The sequence below is a fragment of the Salvelinus fontinalis genome, chromosome 4 (genome assembly GCF_029448725.1).
Source record: "Salvelinus fontinalis isolate EN_2023a chromosome 4, ASM2944872v1, whole genome shotgun sequence".
NCBI classification, from domain to species: domain Eukaryota; kingdom Metazoa; phylum Chordata; class Actinopteri; order Salmoniformes; family Salmonidae; genus Salvelinus; species Salvelinus fontinalis.
The window spans coordinates 37,517,585-37,537,120 of record NC_074668.1 but is presented as its reverse complement, the minus strand read 5'-3'; the positions used below and the strand labels follow the sequence as shown (position 1 = coordinate 37,537,120).

Genomic DNA, 19,536 nt, shown 5'->3' with positions numbered 1-19,536 from the left:
ATGAATGGAAACCTTGTCAAGATGATGGTGTTTTAGCTGGCATTCTTCTTGACTTAAATGTGTGTGTGTTTGTTTGTAAAAGTGGTTGTAAAAGTTACAATCTACCAGGAACAGGTGGGTATATTTTTTTACAGCATTGTTCCAGATTCAGAATTGTCTTTTAAATGTATTGTTTCTCTATTAAGTATAGAGATACATGTTCAATTTATAGTGTTAGAAGAGTAATGTAATGTTCCAAAAACATGTGCTGTTTACTCTTTAAGTACCAGTCATTCATTGGCTTTAATGTTCAAGTCATACTGTAACCTGGAACCAGTGAACTACAACTTCTCATTTCTTCACCAGATGGGAGAGATGGTAGATCCAATTCAGTTGAAAGATGAGGGAAACAAGCATTTCCAAGCCGGTGAGGTGGACAAGGCCATTGAGTGCTACACAAAAGCCATCAAGTTGTGCAAAGACAAAAAGGTGCTTGCTGTCATTTACAGGAACAGATCAGCCTGCTTCCTGAAAAAGGTAAACACCTAACCTCAACCACAGGCCTTCATCAAGCAAAAACGGAATTGTTTTATAATTATTACTCCCTGGGTGTGATTTCCTGATCCTCTGATGTTTATGAACATTATTTCTTTCTTAGGAAAGCTACACCAATGCAGCCTCTGATGCCTCCAAAGGTACAGTACCATCTAGTAAATGTTTAGAAATAAACAAGAATTAAAACAAAGTTTTTATTTTGCCATGCTCACTGTCACACAAAATGACAAATAATGGATTATGCTCATACCACAGTGATATTTTCACTTCAACCCAGACACTTGTATTATTCTCTGCTCTCCAACAGCCATTGACGTGGATGCAACAGACGTCAAAGCCCTGTTCCGGCGGTGCCAGGCTCTGGAGAAGCTGGGCAAGCTGGACATGGCCTTCAAAGACGTCCAGAGGTGTTCCACCATTGAGCCCAAAAACAAGACCTTCCTGGAGACCCTCAGGAGGCTGGGGGCTGAAATCCAAGCCAAGGTCTGCTACCAACTGGGACCATTTAGACACGAGCCATTGGTTTACTTACTGATAACTATGTGATTATAATATTTGATTGACTTATGAACAAGACATAAAAACACACATTATGGTACTTACCTGCATCTCTCTTTCCCTCTTATTCTCTCTCTCTCTCTCTCTCTCTCTCTCTCTCTCTCTCTCTCTCTCACTCTCTGTCTCTCTCTCTCACTCTCTGTCTACAGCTGAAGACAACCTTCTCCACAGACTCACGGGTTCAGAACATGTTTGACATTCTGCTTGATGAGGAGATGGACAAGGACAAGAAGGAAAAGGTTTGAATGACACCGAAGTAGAGATCAGTTCCATTGATTCCACTTACTGTAATAAGCATGATGCTGTGGTCTTTAATATTTTTACAGTCTGATATCAAATGGAATGTGTGTAACTTTTATGCCAGTATGAATAGTATTTACTTCCCATGTAGGCTGCTAACAACCTGGTGGTTCTGGCCAGAGAAGATGCTGGCGCAGAGAGAATCTTCCAGAACAACGGAGTGCCTCTGCTGCTGGATATGCTTGAGACCGGAAAAGAAGAGATGGTCCTGGCCGCTATCCGCACCTTCGCGGGAATGTGCACTGGACACAAAGCACGGGTGAGGGGCAGGTGAAGACAGGGCGGTGCATAAGGGATTCTGTAAGAAGGGGAGCCAATCCTCCCAATTCCTGGTCCTTTGTGACAGATATGGATCCTTTTCAAAGTTTCTATTGTAATGTCTAGCCATAGTCCCCCTTGTGTACACTCAGTTGACCTGTATGTTTGTATCTATACAGACCATGGCCATTATCCACCTGGTGGGCATAGACAAGCTGTGCAGCATCATGGCTGTCGACAATGAGGACATCGCCTTGGCAACTTCTGACCTGTTCCAGTGCATCAACGACTCCCTTACCGGAGGAGACCGGAGGATTTATGGGAAGGAGGAAGCCCTGGTTTTGGGTGAGACATCCACTTACGTTTCTGCATTCCTATCCTGTTTCAGTCAAAAGCCCTACATTTATATACATGTATGTAGTGTTTTTTACCCAATGTGAATTGCCTCAGAATAGCATCTATCAGCTATATAAACACATTGTTGTGTTTTATATTTATTTACTTGTTATATATTTACTTGTTTGTGTTTTATAAACGCTTAATAAAACTGGTCTGACACTTATTCTGTTCCCCTACAGATGCAAGCAAAGACTTGAAGAGCATCCTGATGGCCCTGCTGGAGATGGTTGCCAGTAAGAAGGTTTCAGGACACGGCAGAGACCAGGCCCTGAACCTGCTGTGCAGGAACGTGCCTCGCAAGGACAAGAAAGACCATGACCACTCCAAGAGCCTCTTCACCATCGACCATGGTGAGCGAGTCGGTTAGCTTTGATCATGATCTGTGACACTAAGTAGACCTTTGATAAATGTTTGTCGTGGAAATTCTTACACAGGGCCACTGATTGTTTATGACACCAAAGACGAGATGAACATTTTCAAGACTGTTTCGTCACAAAGTAAAATTTCCTTCCTCGTTGTTGTTCAACTTAATTTAGGGAAGTTGTCATTCATCTGGCTTTGTGAACCCCCCGCCAGGTCTGAAGAAGATCCTGAAGGTGTGTGGCCAGATACCTGACCTCCCAGACCAGCTGCCCATGACGGAGAACACTCAGCTCATCGCCAGCGTGTTGCTTGACAAGCTCTGGGACGACCTCCGCTGCGACCCCGAGAGAGACCACTACAGGGAAGTCTGTGACGAGTACATCAAGTGAGTTACATATTAGTAACATAACAGTAACATACGAGTAGCATATCTAATCAGCACTATAGTTGATGATGGTGATGAGTACTAAATCAGCTGACTAACATTTATTCCTGACCTCTCCCCACCTCCCTCATCTACCCTTAACCCTACTCCCCCTGACCCTGACACTCTCCACAGAGGCAAGTTTGACCCCAACGACATGGACAGGAACATCCACGCCATCAACGCTCTGTCAGGCCTGCTTCAGGGGCCATTTGAGGTGGGCAACCAGCTGGTGGGTCGCCAGGGCATCATGGAGATGATGGTGGCACTGTGCGGCTCTGAGCGGGAGGTGGACCAGATGGTCGCCGTGGAAGCGCTGATCCACTCCTCAACGAAGATGAGCCGCGCCTCCTTCATTATCACCAACGGCGTGTCGCTGCTCAAAGACATCTACAAGAAGACCAAGAACGAGAAGATCAAGATCCGTGCGCTGGTGGTGAGTGAGCTGTAGCTTTCCATACTATAGAATAGAAATGTGCTCTTTTGAGGGGTTCATTGATAGTTCTTCATGTTTGATAACGTTACAGTGACTCTTCTAAGTATAACTTTCCCTCCAAGTTCATGAACTCACTGTTTTGTGTGTGTCTGTGTGTCCCTTTCCCCAGGGTCTGTGTAAGCTGGGGTCAGCAGGTGGAGATGACTATAGTATGAGGCAGTTTGCTGAGGGCTCCACTGAGAAACTGGCCAAGCAGTGCAGGAAGTGAGTCTGTTTTTTGGGGTCGGTAGCTTTGAAAGCTTATCTGCCATTATTTAACTTTGTGGTCTTAATATCACTGAAGTATTCATAGACACAGTCGATCAGACAAAAAAAGTATTATGTACTACAACTATCAGGAGTAATAGAATGTGAACATATCTGTACTCTAATACTTGACTAATTACATACCAAGTTCAGACAATTACGACTCTTTATCTGGATAATTATGGGCTATTTGTATTGACATATTGACGTGTTTCAGCTGCAGAGAGAACAATATTATATTCCCTCAGTGTGATTTAGAAATGGCTTCCCATGGTCATAATCTCAAGATGGGGGACCATTTCCTGTTAGCCCGGTTCCCTGTTAACCCTCTACCTGTGTGTCAGGTGGTTGTGTAACTCTGCCATGGACACAAAGACCAGGAAGTGGGCGATAGAAGGTCTGGCCTACCTGACCCAAGACGCTGATGTAAAGGATGACTTTGTTGAGGACGAGCCTGCCATGAAAGCCATGTTTGAACTGGCCAAGGTAGGTACTGTACTGATAAAGACAGAGCAGAGACCCAACTCATAGAACATGACAGGAGCATAGTGGCATTAAAGGGTGCATATGGGACCTGGAGGAGAGTACCTAACTTCGCTCTTCCCTGTTGCCCTGTGATATAGTCTAAAGATAAGACCATCCTGTATGCTGTGGCATGTACCCTGGTCAACTGCACCAACAGCTATGAGAAGAAAGACATCATGCCTGAGCTGGTTCAGCTGGCCAAGTTCTCCAAGCAGCACGTCCCTGAGCAGCACCCCAAGGTAAGATAAGAGAAAGACACAGGCCTCCCCCTGTTTGTCCAGCAGGCAGAACTGTACAACAAGTTTGCATAGTCAACTTACGCACAGCTCTGACACACACACACACCAGACATGCCACCAGTTGTCTTTTCAATGACCCCAAATGCAGAACAAATTCAAGAAGGCATACATTATATAGAGGCATTATTGCATGAAACTCCCTTCCATCACCAATTGCTCAAATGAACAGAGAACCTGGTTTCAAAGAACAGATAAAGCAACACCTCACGTAACAACGCCTCTCCCCTATTTGACCAAGATATTTTGTGTGTATGTATTGATGTGTAGGCTATGTGTGCCGTAATTAAATGTATATAGTTCTGTCCTTGAGCTGTTGTTGTCTATTAATGTTCTGTATTATGTTATGTTTCATGTTCTGTGTGGACCCCAGGAAGAGTAGCTGCGGCTTTCGCAACAGCTAATGGGGATCCTAATAAAAAAAAACACATACCAAACAAGTCATCCTTATTTATATCAGGAAATAACTGGACACCAAGTCACTGTACACCAAACTAGTATAAAGGCTATATACATGTGACTATACTGCTCTCTATTGTCAGCAAAGTTTAATATTTGTATTTTGAGGTCCTAGGTATATTGACTGAGGGAGGTGCTGACAATACACACGCTTCTCTACCCTTAGGACAAGAAGGATTTCATCCAGAAGAGAGTGAAGAGGATGCTAAAGGGAGGGGTCATCTCAGCTCTCACTGTCATGGTGAAAGCTGACAACCTTCTCCTGACTGACCAGACCAAAGAGATGCTGGCAAGGTGAGCAACCTGGGACTGTACTAGGCTCGAACATTTAGCTGTCACAGACATTCTTATCCAGAGCCAACCTAAAGTCAGTACACGCAATAAGCAATACTGCAGAACAAATCAGATTGAAATCAATGGTGTTTGCTTTCATCCGCAGAGTGTTCCTTGCCTTGGCAGATGATGCCAAAGACCGTGGCACGATTTGCGCCCATGGAGGGGGCAAGGTGAGTGACAGACACAACAGACTCATCAGATCCTCCGTTCTAGAATCATCACTATTTCAACCTATAACCAGCCTTACATTTGATGTATTACCCTTATCTAACCAGTGGATTTCTGACTGTCTGAACCTCTGATCTCTTGTGGTGTGATCCCCAGGCTCTGATCCCATTGGCTCTGGAGGGATCAGCTATAGGGAAAATAAGGGCCTCCCACGCCCTGGCCAAGATTGCTGCTGTGTCCAACCCAGAGATTGCCTTCCCAGGAGAGAGGGTAATAAGCTGTCTGACCACTTCCTGTTACGTGGGGGAGAGGGTGTGGGCTCTTTCTCATTCTGCTTCCTGCTCTCCTTCTCTCTTACCCTACCTCCCTCACCCTGCCTTGTCATCTCTCTCTCTGACAGATCTATGAGGTGGTGCGTCCTCTGGTCAGCCTGTTGCACCCTGAGAGAGACGGGGTGCAGAACTACGAGGCACTTCTGAGTCTCACCAACTTGGCTGGTCTCAACGACAAACTGAGGTGAGGCCTGTTCATTTACCAACCACACCACAGCATGTATAACCCAACTAAACACCTGAGACTATTACAGATGATTCAACAATCACTATAAGGTAATAGATGTGTGAGACGACAAGTGTTCAAGAAGTTTGTCATAATAAATATGACTCTAAACAGAAAACATCTGTGAGCTCAGATATGCTCTGGGAACATTCCAGTTGTTTTAGTTTTTTCACTGTTGCTGCCAGAGCGTTTTGAGTGGAGGAGATGAGACGGTTGCTGCCAGAGCGTTTTGAGTGGAGGAGATGAGATGGTTGCTGTCAGAGTTTTGAGTGGAGGAGATGAGACGGTTGCTGCCAGAGCATTTTGAGTGGAGGACATGAGATGGTTGCTGCCAGAGTTTTGAGTGGAGGAGATGAGACGGTTGCGTGATTTCTTAACTCTTTCTTCCCATCCTTCACGGCTCCAGAGGGAAGATCCTGAAAGAGAAGGCTCTCCCTGAGATTGAGCAGTACATGTTTGAAGACCATGATCATATCAGACAGGCAGCCACAGAGTGCATGTGCAACCTGGTGAAGTGCAAAGAGGTGAGAGGACACCCCTCAATCTTAGGGAACAGTGTCATCACATACTGTGTGTTGTGTGTGTGCAGGTAACAAACATGTCACCCAGTGTAACTAACGTCACCATTGTGTGTTCAGGTGCAGGATCGGTACCTGGAGGATGGGAATGATAGGCTGAAGCTGCTGGTGCTGATGTGTGCTGAGGACGATGAAAAGCTCCAGAGAGCTGCAGCCGGAGCACTGGCCATGCTCACTGCTGCCCAGAAGAAACTGTGCACCAAGATGACCCTGGTGGTATGTCTGTCTGGTTGCATTCACACTAGTACACTCACCTTGGGGTGACCCAAAGGTAGTTCCTGTGCAAAGATATTAACTGATTTGAACTGACGAATTGTCCCAATCAATCACAACGCTGTATCATCACAACATCGATTTATAGTTGTGACCAATCAATATGTATCATGACAACAATGTCTAGTTATGTGTTACGTAAACAATATGTATAATCACTGAATATAGTTATATGTTAATACATTTGTATCATCACAACACTGATTTATAGTTATACTTATTCAAAATGTATGTTGAGGCCTCATCCACTTCATCACTTTGACTGACCAGTGTTTTCTCGGTTCACTCCGCAGACTTTGCAGTGGATGGAGATCCTTCAGAGGCTCATTCTCCATGACCAGCCCCAGATCCAGCACAGAGGCCTGGTGATTGTGTACAACATACTGAACTCGGACGACAACGAGCTAGCCAAGAAGCTGATCGAGAGCGAGATCCTGGAGATCCTGACAGTGATTGGCAAAGCAATGGACAACCCCAAGAGGCAGCTTGTGATCGATGTGGCACGCACCTGCCTGGTCAAGGCCATGGACCTCGGCCTCATCAAGCCATTCACAACCCCTTCTTAAAGCAGTGTTTCTTAAGCTTTTTATAGTACTACGGACTGGCTTGCAATGGACCTACTCCCTTAAAGGCGCAACCCAATCAACCAGAAACAAATCACACAGAAATAAGAACATGTTTGACAGTTCCATTTTAGTCCAATGAGTGTGTATATTTGGTGGGTACACTTGCGAACGCCCATACCCCTCACTGCCCACAGTCCTCCCAAAGTGTCAGGCCGACACTTGTTACAGTACATTGGACTTACAGTTTGTGCCTTTTAATGAAAACTGCAACGTGTGAGCTAATTACAGTCTGCCTAACTTGCTGATCAGAAACACCCCATAGATTGAGGTCCAGAGACTGAAGATTGAGAGACTCTGCGTTGAGTGTAGGCCTATGGACAGGGAGGCCAGGAGATGGGACTGATGGTGCACCTGAACAGCCACCTATCATGAAATCAGAGACAGTACAAATTAATCTCTTGAGAATTTTTCATTTTCAGAAAGAAAACACCACGTGAACGTTTAACAATTTATTAGAAAATAATACAATGCCTGTCTTGGCATTAGAGCTCTGTCCTGCAGGGTAGCTCACTGCCAGAGCCAAGCGTCATATGAATGTTAAAGTAGAACTATAGGCAGTGAGCACGATATGCTATATCAAATCCCCCCCCGACGGAAGAAACACAGAACCCACAGGTGGAGGCTGGGGTGGTGGTGGTGGGATATCAGAAACAGCAAGCATAGCGCGAGTAACAGCTAGTTACAGCAGCAAGAGACATCAGCGCATGAGAGCATGTGACATCCAGCATTGGGGAAGCATGTGCAGAACTGGTCGACTTCAATAGACTGCATCTAATTAATGGGAATCCAATTGGTGCAATATCCGCTGATGCGATCAGCTGAAGCCACCACATTCATGTTTCCCTTCTGAACGGCTACACTTTATCTTGATCTTTTTGTAAGTTAAGTAGAGTTTATTTGTGTGGATGAGAGGTGTTTGTTTAATGTTATTTGTATTTTACACTTATTAAGGATAAAGATGAGAATTTTGACTATTGTCTACTTTGATTTTAGTGGACAATTTTATTCTACTGTTTGTCAGTACAGTGTAGTATGCTTTTCGACAATGGACATTGGTCATGACTGTTTTTGATAAGCAGTTAAAACAGTCACATGGGCAAAATATATATTCTTTTAAGGTTTGGACTTTTGCAGCAAGAAGAAGACGAAAACATTTGTTCAATCTGCAGCCCATGAAAGCAAAGTTGTCTGGCTAAAGCGAAACGGAAGAAATGGGCAGGGCTGTCGGCATCCAGTGACCATGAAGTGGCATTTTCATTTCCGTCCACTGTGCTCACTTGTTTTTGAACAACAGAGATTGAAGAGGATGTGAGACACCCCCATCAGTTTTTTTTCTGTTTCAATGAAAGTCCATTAACTAAGTAGACCAGACACAACTGCTATTGCATTGGTGTCAATGGGAGACACCCAGTTAAGTAGTCTGGAACTGCCAATTTCTTTCAATGGTAAAAAGCCTGAGTGAAATATTCTCAATTATCTACCATCTTGGTATACAGCTTATGTCAGAATTGACCTCCAGGTGGCCCTTAACCCCCAAAATAAGACTTCCATCTTGATGACTTCCAGAAAAAGACTTGATGAGCAAATAGCCTCACACAGATTTTGATGTGTGTATTTTTGCATGTGCAGTAAGCCCACAGGCGGATTCTTTCCTCCTTTCTTGGCAGAGATCTCAGAAAAGGTTAAATTGTAAACCCGCGACCCAAATTGATCACGTAGAATGTACACTGGGTGTACAAAACATTAGGAACACAGACTGACCAGGTGAAAGCTATGGTCCTTATTGATGTTACTTGTTAAATCCACTTAAATCAGTGTAGATGAAGGGGAGGAGACAGGTTAAAGAATGATTTTTAAGCAATGAGACATGGATTGTGTATGTGTGCCATCCAGAGGGTTAATGGGCAAGACAAAATATTTAAGTGCCTTTGAACTGGGTATGGTAGTAGGTGTCAGACGCACCGGTTTGAGTCAAGAAGTGCAATGCTGTTAGGTTTTTCACGCTCAACAGTTTCCCGTGTGTATCAAGAATGGTCCACCACCTTAAAGGCGTCCAGCCAACTTGACACAACTGTGGGAAGCATTAGTCAACATCCCTGTGGAATGCTTTCGACACTTTTTAGAGTCTATCCCCTGACGAAATGAGGCTGCTCTGAGGGCAAAAGGGGGTGAAACTCAATATCTTAATGTTTTGTACACTGTGTATATGCCATATCTCACATCAGGCCTTCCGAATAAAGTAATGTTTGCTGTGACATGTTTATTTTTTCCGTAGGTGTGTATTATTCCACAAATTTCTATCTAGCGCTGCTGTGAGGGGGAGGAGTGCATAACCTTGTGATGTAGCGCCAAAGATTGTCTATTATATTGACAAGATATACAGTACATGTGACCGCTCTAACAAAGGAAATACATGTCCTCAAGGATGGAAAGCAGGCGGAAGGAGGCGAGATCAGGTGGGACCATTCTAGCCAATGAGAGTGCAGATACGATTGAAAACAACAGGCCAGCGAGATAGACTCATCTTTGTATCTGTTCCATTATAGCATCTGTGACAGCATTGGCAGTGCCATTGAGCCTAACTCCATTTTGAAGTAGATGCATGCCAGCAAAGCCACTACACAGCACAACACTAAACAATACATTAACTGCACTATAATGGTGACAAATGGTACCCACAAACTGTTAGGGCCTACATAAAGCTATCCCAACAGAAAACCTTTCTTTTCAGCACCATGGAGTCAATCCTTACCACTGCTACAATTGGCTATCAGCAGATACTTATCTAGCAGCGAAGCAGTTAATTCAGCCTCATCTACTGAATTTTAAAAAACATAACTGGTATTTTTTTCATTCAATTGAACCTTTGTTTAACTAGGCAAGTCAGTTAAGAAAAGAAAATCTAATTTACAATGACAGCCTACACCAGCCAAACCCAGATGACACTGGACCAATTGTGCACCGCCCTATGGGACTCCCAATCACGGCAGGTTGTGATATAGCCTGGATTTGAACCAGGGTGTCTGTAGTGACCCCTCTAGCACTGAGATGCAGAGCCTTAGACCGCTGCTCCACTCGGGAGCTATGGCTGACTTGCGTAAACAAATGTGATTTCTACTGACAATTGAGAGGTACAAACTATGGCATAAGGGAATGACGAGCAGATTAGAGGCAATCCGTAATTTCGATTAAGACATTAATGAGCGAGCTAGGACGGACGTAGTCAATATAATTATTTGTAAAGCACTTTTGAAATGTACAGCGACAGAATTCAGAACATGGGCCATTCTTACAGTATTCTCCCTGTACACCAAGTCAGAACTGTAGGCTATGTTAAGAGGGGGAAAAGGACCAAATTATTAGGGTGAGACATATGGGCTACTAACAGCTTACTACACAACATACACTTAGTATTAAGTGGCATATGTTTCTAGATTCTCATTAAAGTAGATATATCAATCAATCAAATGTATTTACATCGGCTGATGTCACATAGTGCTATACAGAAACCCCAAACAGCAAGAAATGCAGATGTAGAAGCACGGTGGCTAGGCAAAACTCCCTAGAAAGGCAGGAACCTAGGAAGAAAGCTAGAGAGGAACCAGGCTCTGAAGGGTGGCCAGTTCTCTTCTGGCTGTGCCGGGTGGAGATTATAACAGTACATGACCAAGATGTTAAAATGTTCATAGATGACCAGCAGGGTCAAGTAATAATAATAATAGTGCTTGTAGAGGGTGCAACAGGTCAGCAACTCAGGAGTAAATATCAGTATACTTTTCATAGCCTGTCATTCAGAGTTAGAGACAGCAGGTGCGGTAGAGACAGAGAGTCAAAAACAGCAGGTCCAGGACAAGGTAGCACATCCGGTGAACAGGTCAGGGTTCCATAGCCGCAGGCAGAACAGTTGAAACTGGAGCAGCAGCACGACCAGGTGGACTTGGGACAGCAAAGAGTCATCAGGCCAGGTAGTCCTGAGGTATGGTCCTAGGGCTCAGGTCCTCTGAGAGAAGAGAGAGAGAGAGGCATATGACATTTGAAATGTCTTAATTCTTTTGGAACTTCTGTGAGTGTAATGTTTACTGTTAATTTTTATTATTTATTTCCCTTCTGTTTATTATCTACTTCACCTGATTTGTCAATGTTAAAATATGTTTCCCATGCCAATAAAGCATGAATTGAATTGAATTGAGAAAGAGAGAGAATTAGAGGGAGCATACTTAAATTCACACAGGACACTGGATAAGACAGGAGAAATACTCCAGATATAACAGACTGACCCTAGCCCCCGACACAAAAACTACTGCAGCATAAATACTGGAGGCTGAGACAGGATTGATCGGGAGACACTGTGGCCCCGTCTGACGATACCTGCGGACAGGGCCAACCAGGCAGGATATAACCCCACCCACTTTGCCAAAGCATAGCCCCCACACCACCAGAGTGATATCTTCAAACCACCAACTTACTACACTGAGACAAGGCTGAGTATAGCCCACGAAGATCTCCCCCACGGCACAAACCCCTCCTAGGTACAGCATAGAAGAGCATCAGTAAGCCAGTGACTCAGCCCCCGTAATAGGGTTAGAGGCAGAGAATCCCAGTGGAGAGAGGGGAACCGGCCAGGCAGAGACAGCAAGGACGGTTCGTAGCTCCAGTGTCTTTCCGTTCACCTTCACACCCCTGGGCCAGACTACACTCAATCATAGGACCTACTGAAGAGATGAGTCTTCAATAAAAACGTAAAGGTCGAGACCGAGTCTGCGTCTCTCACATGGATAGGCAGACCATTCCATAAAATTTGAGCTCTATAGGAGAAAGCCCTGCCTCCAGCTGTTTGCTTAGAAATTCTAGGGACAGTAAGGAGGCATGCGTCTTGTGACCATAACGTACGTGTAGGTATGTGCAGCATAGATGTGCTTATTGCTAAAATAATGTATAAATTCTTTCCCAGTTTTAGTTCTGCTAGTGCTGTTGGAGCTGGAGTATTCTTTTGGAGGCAGTATGTTGTTATCAGTACACATAATTGCTTGATAGGCCTATACAGGATCTTAATTTGACCACCGTGTTGCTGGAGAAATGTTCCGGCGCTGCATGGAATGAAAGCTTGTAGTTTATTAGAGGTTTAAAAATGCTAATGTTTGTAATTTCCACTTTCAAATAATGTATCAACCCATACAGAAATATACATTAATTATAATCCACATAGTAATTCACATTTCCTGTTAATGCAGGATTATTTTCCTGCTGTGAGAAACTTATCAAATTAAGATCTTATAGCTGGATCGGTGTCTCGGATGACATCTCCATTAACGTTAGCGGAACGTTCCAGTAATGTTTTCTCAGAACGAATTTAATTGAATCCAGACATGATTGCTGAAGAATGTTTAGGGAACGTTACTGGAACAATCATGTAATAACGTCACACCTTAACTTTATGAGAGTCGTTATAGGTGTTTTTAATAATGTGTCCATCAACATTATCAGAACCTTCCCGCATTGTTTTTTCAGAACCATTTCTATTGCTCTTACATTTTGTTGCGACACTATGTTCTAAAACCATTACTGTTACATTGTGTTATTACATTACCTAGAGTACATTCCATCGAAATACATACTGCTGTTATTTTACATGGGTATTCATTCAGCATGCATTATGATGTTCTCTGCAGAGACAAAAGAGCAGCAGGGTACATGATAAAGAATATAACTTGGATGGCACTAGCTGTCTCTCCATAATATCACTCCTTTGCTATCTCCTGAGTTCCTTCTGTGATTTACACCTCCATACTCTCTCTTAATTTCTTCTTCCATACATTAAACCCCAGAACCCAGATGTACAGAACCCAAATGAGCAGGAGCCACTGAAAGGGAATGCTGCTCCTACAAAAGATGATGGAGCCCTTCTGAATGGGAATGCTGCACAAATGAAAAGGGATGCTGCCTCTCTGACTGGAATTTATACAAAGAAGACTTCTAAAAGGTACAGTGGCAAGAAAAAGTATGAGAACTGTCGTAGCTGAATCAGAATTAGTTAGGTAACATATAAATAACATGTTTTATGTACTTTAAACTTGTCATTAGAATGTCTTCTTTTGGACTATACTGTTGGCAGTTGTATTTTCCTTTCTCCTCTAGGGAAAAGTCACTTGGGGCCCAGAGAGGGGAGAGGTTAGGCTTGTCTTTTACATGTCTGGTAATAGGCAGAATATCAGAAAGGGAGAAGTCAGGTTTGAACATTGTCTTCATAATGTATATATTTGTGAAACCATGTGAAGGGCTCCACTATGTCTGTACTCCAGTCATTCCCTCCTTTTCCCATTGGGGGGGGGGGAGAGTATGGCAGCGTCTGGACCCATTGTATGTCCCCTCTGATGTTGAACTTATCTTTCATAGTATATGACCTAGAGGCTCACTCCCCTCCGTGAGCTTGTACAGGGGGGGGGGGGGGGGTGGGGGGGGGGTGGGGGGTGTATTTGAGATGGGAGTATCTAGAATTGACAATTGATATATTCCATTGGATGAGGTAATGTTTTGGTACTAAGAAGTACCAAGAACGAGAAGTAGAACCTCGTCTAAGAGACCAAACTGAACGATAATTTATAGCTAATGCTATCTGGCTATGGGATACTCCTCTCTAAAGTAAAAGGCCCTTTGTGAAGTTCCTAAGATCTATGGTTCATCATGTGAGTTGAGAGGGGTGTATCTTGGCTATAAAAGATACTAAGTATTCTTTTGTAAGCACTCTCAGAGAATTCATTTATAGACACAGAATTGATCTGAGAGTCAAAGGGCTATGGAGAAGCTCATATAATTAAAGATGGAGTTTAAAATATAACTCTGACTTGTGTGTGGTTTGTAAACTCTCCTCATTTAGTAATACAGGAAATTACCACGACAGAACCCTTTGGAATAACCTGGATTTCTGATTTTCATCTAAGTCACAACAATTGACAAACATAGTGTGCTTAAATAATAACACACAAATTATTTTATTTTTCTTGTCTATATTGAATACATAATTTCAACATTCACAGTGTAGATTGGAAAAAGTATGTGAACCCCTAGGCTAATGACCTCCAAAAGCTAATTGGAGTCAGGAGTCAGCTAACCTGGAGTCCAATCAATGAGATGAAATTGGAAATGTTGTTTAGAGCTGCCTTGCCCCATAAAAAACACTCACAAAATTTGAGCTTGCTATTCACAAGAATCATTGCCTGATGTGAACCATGCCTCGAACAAAATAGATCTCAGAAGACCTAAGTTTAAGAATTGTTAACTTGCATAAAGCTGGAAAGGGTTACAAAAGTATCTCTAAAATCCTTGATGTTCATCAGTCCATGGTAAGACCAATTGTCTTTAAATGGAGAAAGTTCAGCACTGTTGCTACTCTCCCTAGGAGTGTCCTGTTGCATCATCCAACTTCTGTTGAGCTTCAATTGGCGGACAGGTAGCCTAACATTCTCCTGCAAAATGTCTTGATAAACTTGGGAATTGTTTTTTATGTCTATGATAGCAAGCTGTCCAGGTGCTGAGGCAGCAAAGCAGCCCCAAACCATGATGCTCTCTCCACCATACTTTACAGTTGGGATGAGGTTTTGATGTTGTTGTGCTGTGCATTTTTTTCTCCACAGATAGTGTTGTGTGTTCCTTCCAAACAACTCAACTGTAGTTTCATCTGTCCACAGAATATTTTGCCAGTAGCGCTGTAGAACATTGGGGTGCACTTTTGCAAACGTCAGACGTGCAGCAAGTCAGAGTCCTGACCTCAACCCGATTGAGATGCTGTGGCATGACTTCAAGCGAGCAGTTCACACCAGACATCCCAAGAATATTGCTGAACTGAAACAGTTTTGTGAAGAGGAATGGTCCAAAATCCTTCTGATCATTGTGCAGGTCTAATCCGCAACTACAGAAAACGTTTGGTTGAGGTTATTGCTGCCAAAGGAGGGTCAACCAGTTATTTAATCCAAGGGTTCATATACTTTTTCCACCCTGCACTGTGATTGTTTACACTGTGTGTTCAATAAAGACATGAAAACGTATAATTTTTGTGTGTTATTAGTTTAAGCAGACAGTGTTTGTCTATTGTTGTGACCAAGATGATCAAATTTTATAATCAATTTATGCAGAAATGCAGGTATTTCCAAAGGGTTCAAATACTTGTTCTTGCCAGCAATCTGCTGTTCAAACAATAATAAAGCGTACACCCCACCACTGTTTCGGTAAACAGCTGAGGGATGGGGCTGGAGAAATGTAAACACTCAAAGTCATAGACAGAGCTATGGATGCAAGGACTGAACATCTATGATATCAAAATGATAATTTTAATCATGACATAGTGTTTGTTTACAATTACATTGTTTACAAGCTTATATTTTGAGTTCTGATGGGGTAAGACAGTTGAACTAAGATCATGAGGCATATGTAAGTAATATTCTTCAAGAATCAATGGCTATACATCATGAATTGAAAAGTTAAAAATTTGATGTAGAAATCACAGACTGCCTCTTTAATTTACAAGTGCATTCCAGGCAACTTTGAGAAAAAACACTTTATATCGGAGATGGCTATGCATATTAATGACATGAGGCTAGTAGGAAATGGTCTCTCTCCATTGAATACAAGCGGTTGACGTCAACGACCCTCGTCGAATATTCAAAACTAGATAACAATATTAAGATGTATGCACCAATCCAAAGAAAGGATAGGCGGGAGCTAGACAACCTGACTTGTTGCTTTGTGTACAACGACTCCCATCGTTAGGGCGGAGAGACATGTATATTGTCAGTTTATCCATAATCGTTGGTGATTCATCGTATGCCACCATTCACCTGTACAGGTGGCCTAACTTGAATTCGGAATGGATGAAAACCTGAAGTTGGTCAACACCAATGAATGTCAACACCTTACACAAGGCACTTCTGTGCATGCGCAGTTACACAGTTTGATCACTTCCTATCTTGCTGCACTCGGCTCCCTCCTCTCCCGGTCAAACATTTTGCTATTTCAAACACAAACAGACTAGCTATATTTTTCTGAATATTCTCTTCACTGATGAAGAATGGCGGGTAGTTTTGGAAAGATCATCGTTGGCGTGTATGTTGAAATAAAGAGAAGCGATGGTAAGTTCTCAGGTCTCGATACATTTTGCTCGCTGGGAGTTGTTGGGGAAGCTTTTGTGTTGCTGTGGTGAACACACAGCAACGGTAGACGCCGAGACTGAGGCAGCTGCAAAGTTGGGGTGGTTTTATTGAGTAGCTAGCTAACGTTAGTCAACTTAGCTAGCCTAACTTTAACTAACGTTAGCTCACGAGCCAGCTAACGTTACTAGACAACCAATGCACATTAATAACCTATTAGCTCATGTGTATGCGTATCAATTAAACTAGCATGTGTTGTTATAGCAGCCTAACTTGGCTAACGATATGGTTGCCGTAGTTATGTCTGTAAGTTACCAAATTAGTTAAAGTTAGCAGCTTATTGCTAGCTAAAGGCCCTGCCGCGGATGTAACTAAAGGTTACGGTAGCTAGGCATTTTAACGCTAGTCTGGTCAACTTTACTAGTTAACGTAGCTAACGTTAGTTAAGTTAACTAACTTACTTGGCATGTACCTACATGGTTGGCTAGTTATTGTATATATAGTAATGTTCTCTATCAGTGTGTCATAGCTAGCATAACTAGCTAAGTTACATAGAGGTCTGTTGGTGGGTTTAACGGTAATCAACTGGGGTTTTGTCTAGGTAGCAGATTCTAACGTGCTAACGTAATGTGAGGCTCCACATTTAGCTGTTACAGTTTAGGTACTGTTAGCTATCACAGATCATTTTCGACCAACCTTAACTTGGCCAATGCTAACGTTAAGCCGACTTTGAAGACAACCTATGTCTTCTAAACGTCCATGTCTAGTTGCAGGGGGTTCGTTTGAATTTAGAAAATGTTACATTATTAAATTAAATCAATGTTTTGCTCCATGAAGTAATCCAACAATGTGTACGTAAGGTTGGTCGACAATTCTGTGCTACGCCTAGCAATATTGTTAGATATCTATCTACAGTAATAACACCGTTCAGCCAGCTGGAAAATAGTAAGTTAATGGTCTGACAAGGCGATACTTTTAATTAATTGTTGGGCAAGTACTATTGATGGTCTAGCCATATAATGTATATCGATTTATAGATGTTAGCTAGAACGCAAGCAATTGTCATAAAAAGATCATCTTGACAACCAGTTAGGTGGAATCATTATTTTTCTGTCAAATCCAGAGGACAAGGAGACTTGCTGTTTTATATATGAAGACCAACTTGATCTGGTAACATGGAGTAGGTTTGCAGTGAAACCAAGATGAGCTTGAGATGTCATGGGAAGAGAAAGAGGCTGTTATTTTGATTTGTCTTGTCTGAATGCCAGCTTCATTCTAGCATCTCCATAATGTCAATTGTACTGTGGTGATTACAGGCAGCCAAATCTGAGTAAAGACTCATGAGGCTCCTCCTGGGCTGAGGTGTAAGCACAGCAACACGCAGTAACCACCATATCCCTTCCGATTACTACAAACTCCGGATAAAGAGGGTTGTGGTTTATTGTGAATTAGACTGTCGTGGTTTACTTTGGTGTTAATCTATAATGGTGTGCATTATTCTTGAGCACATCATAGCTAGGTCTAGGCCCCCGGCCTGAATGGGAAGTGAGTATTATCTAGCCTAGCATACATACCATAGGCAGGCTGACTGGTGTGGCATGGTGAGTAGGGATTGCCCTCTCTGTGGTGGTCGTGGGGGGTTGGCGGCTGGCGAAGCCTGATTCAGCCCGATTCAGCCCGATTCAACCTGTTAACAACCACCCCATCTGTTGTAGGCAGCTCTCTGGAATATGCCAGGAGGACTCTCCTCTCTCGATCACTAGGCCTACCATTAGCAAGGCAGTGATGGGCTCTAAGTGTGTGTTCACACATGGTCCCTTTCAGACAATTTTTGTGAACTCAGTTCGCTTAATTGTTTGTGCATTGTGAACACTCCAAAGGAACCCAGAACCCTCCAAAAGAGACCCAAACTGATTGTCAAGGATGCACAGAAATGTCAAAATGTGTTGAGTTTTGTACTGACATGATGTAAAGATTATTTATTTGCAATATGTGATCTTTAGGCTAAGAGGTTCATACGCTGTTTATTCGATCATGGGGTTTGAATAGTGTGAGTAGACATATTTTGTGAGAGTCATAACATAGAAAGGACCTTGATTTTGTACTCTATCCGGCTTCCTTGGGACATCCCAACTCTGACGTTACCCCATTGAAGTTGACATTTTAAAATGGTTGGGTTAGGATTTAGGTTTTAGATGTCCCAAGGATCCCTGATAGCATTGATTTTGTGGTTAGTGCCATCTCTTAAAGGGGCGGTAGCCTACATTGAGTGTACAATTGTATTATTTAATTTGCCTGATTCTTCTGCTATTTATTCTGTTACCAATGATATTTACATGTTAATATTATCGTGTTCTAATTATTACGTCTAATCTTTTAACTAAATGCAATCTATTAGCTTCCAAAATGTAAGTAGGTATATCTAGATACCATGATCTGGTAGAATGGCTTCTCCTGCATTTTGTAAAAATCCAGAGTGCATTGTGTGAATGTTGGAAAAAGATCTTGGTTCCTTTCTAAATATGGCAATGTGACTGTGGAGAGGACTCGGACCACAAAATAGGTGAAGTGAACTGGCAAAAGAGCTGAGTCCTCATTCAAAGGCAAGGGCAATGTGAATACAAAGAGAGTTGAATTCTTTCGCTTTTCTTTATCCCGGAGTTCACTTTAAAAAGGCCTGAGATAGGGGAGTGTATCTGAAAACAGGCTCGGATTAAACACTCAACCACAAAATAGTGCTTACTGCCATAATGATAGCTGACTATCAATTTGACTCTTCTTGCCATCCTAAATGATGTTTACATTACAGTCCAGTCTACTAGTATTTTAACTGAGCAGGGTGTATCAGACACCAGCATAACTTTTAATCCCAGCCTGGACAGGAAAAACTTTGGCCATTTTTCAATGGGATAAGAGATATTTAATCTTCACCATGGATTTTCTACTCTATTCTACCCATTTCTGCATGAAATTATCCCCATTCATTGTCTTTCAAAGTA

General features: G+C 42.7%; 2 protein-coding genes across 7 annotated transcripts in view; both read left to right on the top strand.

The window, feature by feature from the left end:
* The first annotated feature begins 345 nt into the window (after positions 1–345).
* Positions 346–9,616, top strand: LOC129853695 (protein unc-45 homolog B-like). The gene is made up of 19 exons (XM_055920024.1): positions 346–516; positions 638–674; positions 842–1,017; positions 1,242–1,331; positions 1,484–1,651; positions 1,830–1,995; positions 2,229–2,399; positions 2,626–2,797; positions 2,972–3,272; positions 3,442–3,536; positions 3,923–4,064; positions 4,202–4,342; positions 5,025–5,152; positions 5,298–5,364; positions 5,519–5,632; positions 5,763–5,878; positions 6,327–6,444; positions 6,559–6,714; positions 7,065–9,616. The coding sequence occupies exons 1-19, from the start codon at positions 346–348 to the stop codon at positions 7,335–7,337; spliced, it is 2,802 nt and encodes a 933-aa protein (XP_055775999.1). The 3' UTR covers positions 7,338–9,616.
* Positions 9,617–16,161: 6,545 nt separating this feature from the next.
* The window catches only part of LOC129853693 (kinesin-like protein KIF2A), a 35,644-nt gene continuing 32,269 nt past the window's right edge, over positions 16,162–19,536 (top strand). For 2 of the 6 annotated variants that reach the window (XM_055920018.1, XM_055920017.1), the window contains exon 1: positions 16,162–16,519. In XM_055920018.1, the coding sequence (XP_055775993.1) occupies positions 16,459–16,519 (61 nt within the window). In that variant the 5' untranslated portion in view covers positions 16,162–16,458. The remainder of the gene's footprint in view (positions 16,520–19,536) is intronic. The other 4 variants (XM_055920020.1, XM_055920019.1, XM_055920021.1 and 1 more) reach the window with 3 other exon arrangements.

Coding starts and splice junctions, on each gene's coding strand:
- LOC129853695 (XM_055920024.1), top strand. CDS start 346: ATGGGAGAGATGGTAGATCCAATTCAGTTGAAAGATGAGGGAAACAAG. Junction 2,400..2,625: donor CCTCTTCACCATCGACCATG/GTGAGCGAGTCG, acceptor ACCCCCCGCCAG/GTCTGAAGAAGATCCTGAAG. Junction 4,343..5,024: donor TCCCTGAGCAGCACCCCAAG/GTAAGATAAGAG, acceptor CTCTACCCTTAG/GACAAGAAGGATTTCATCCA.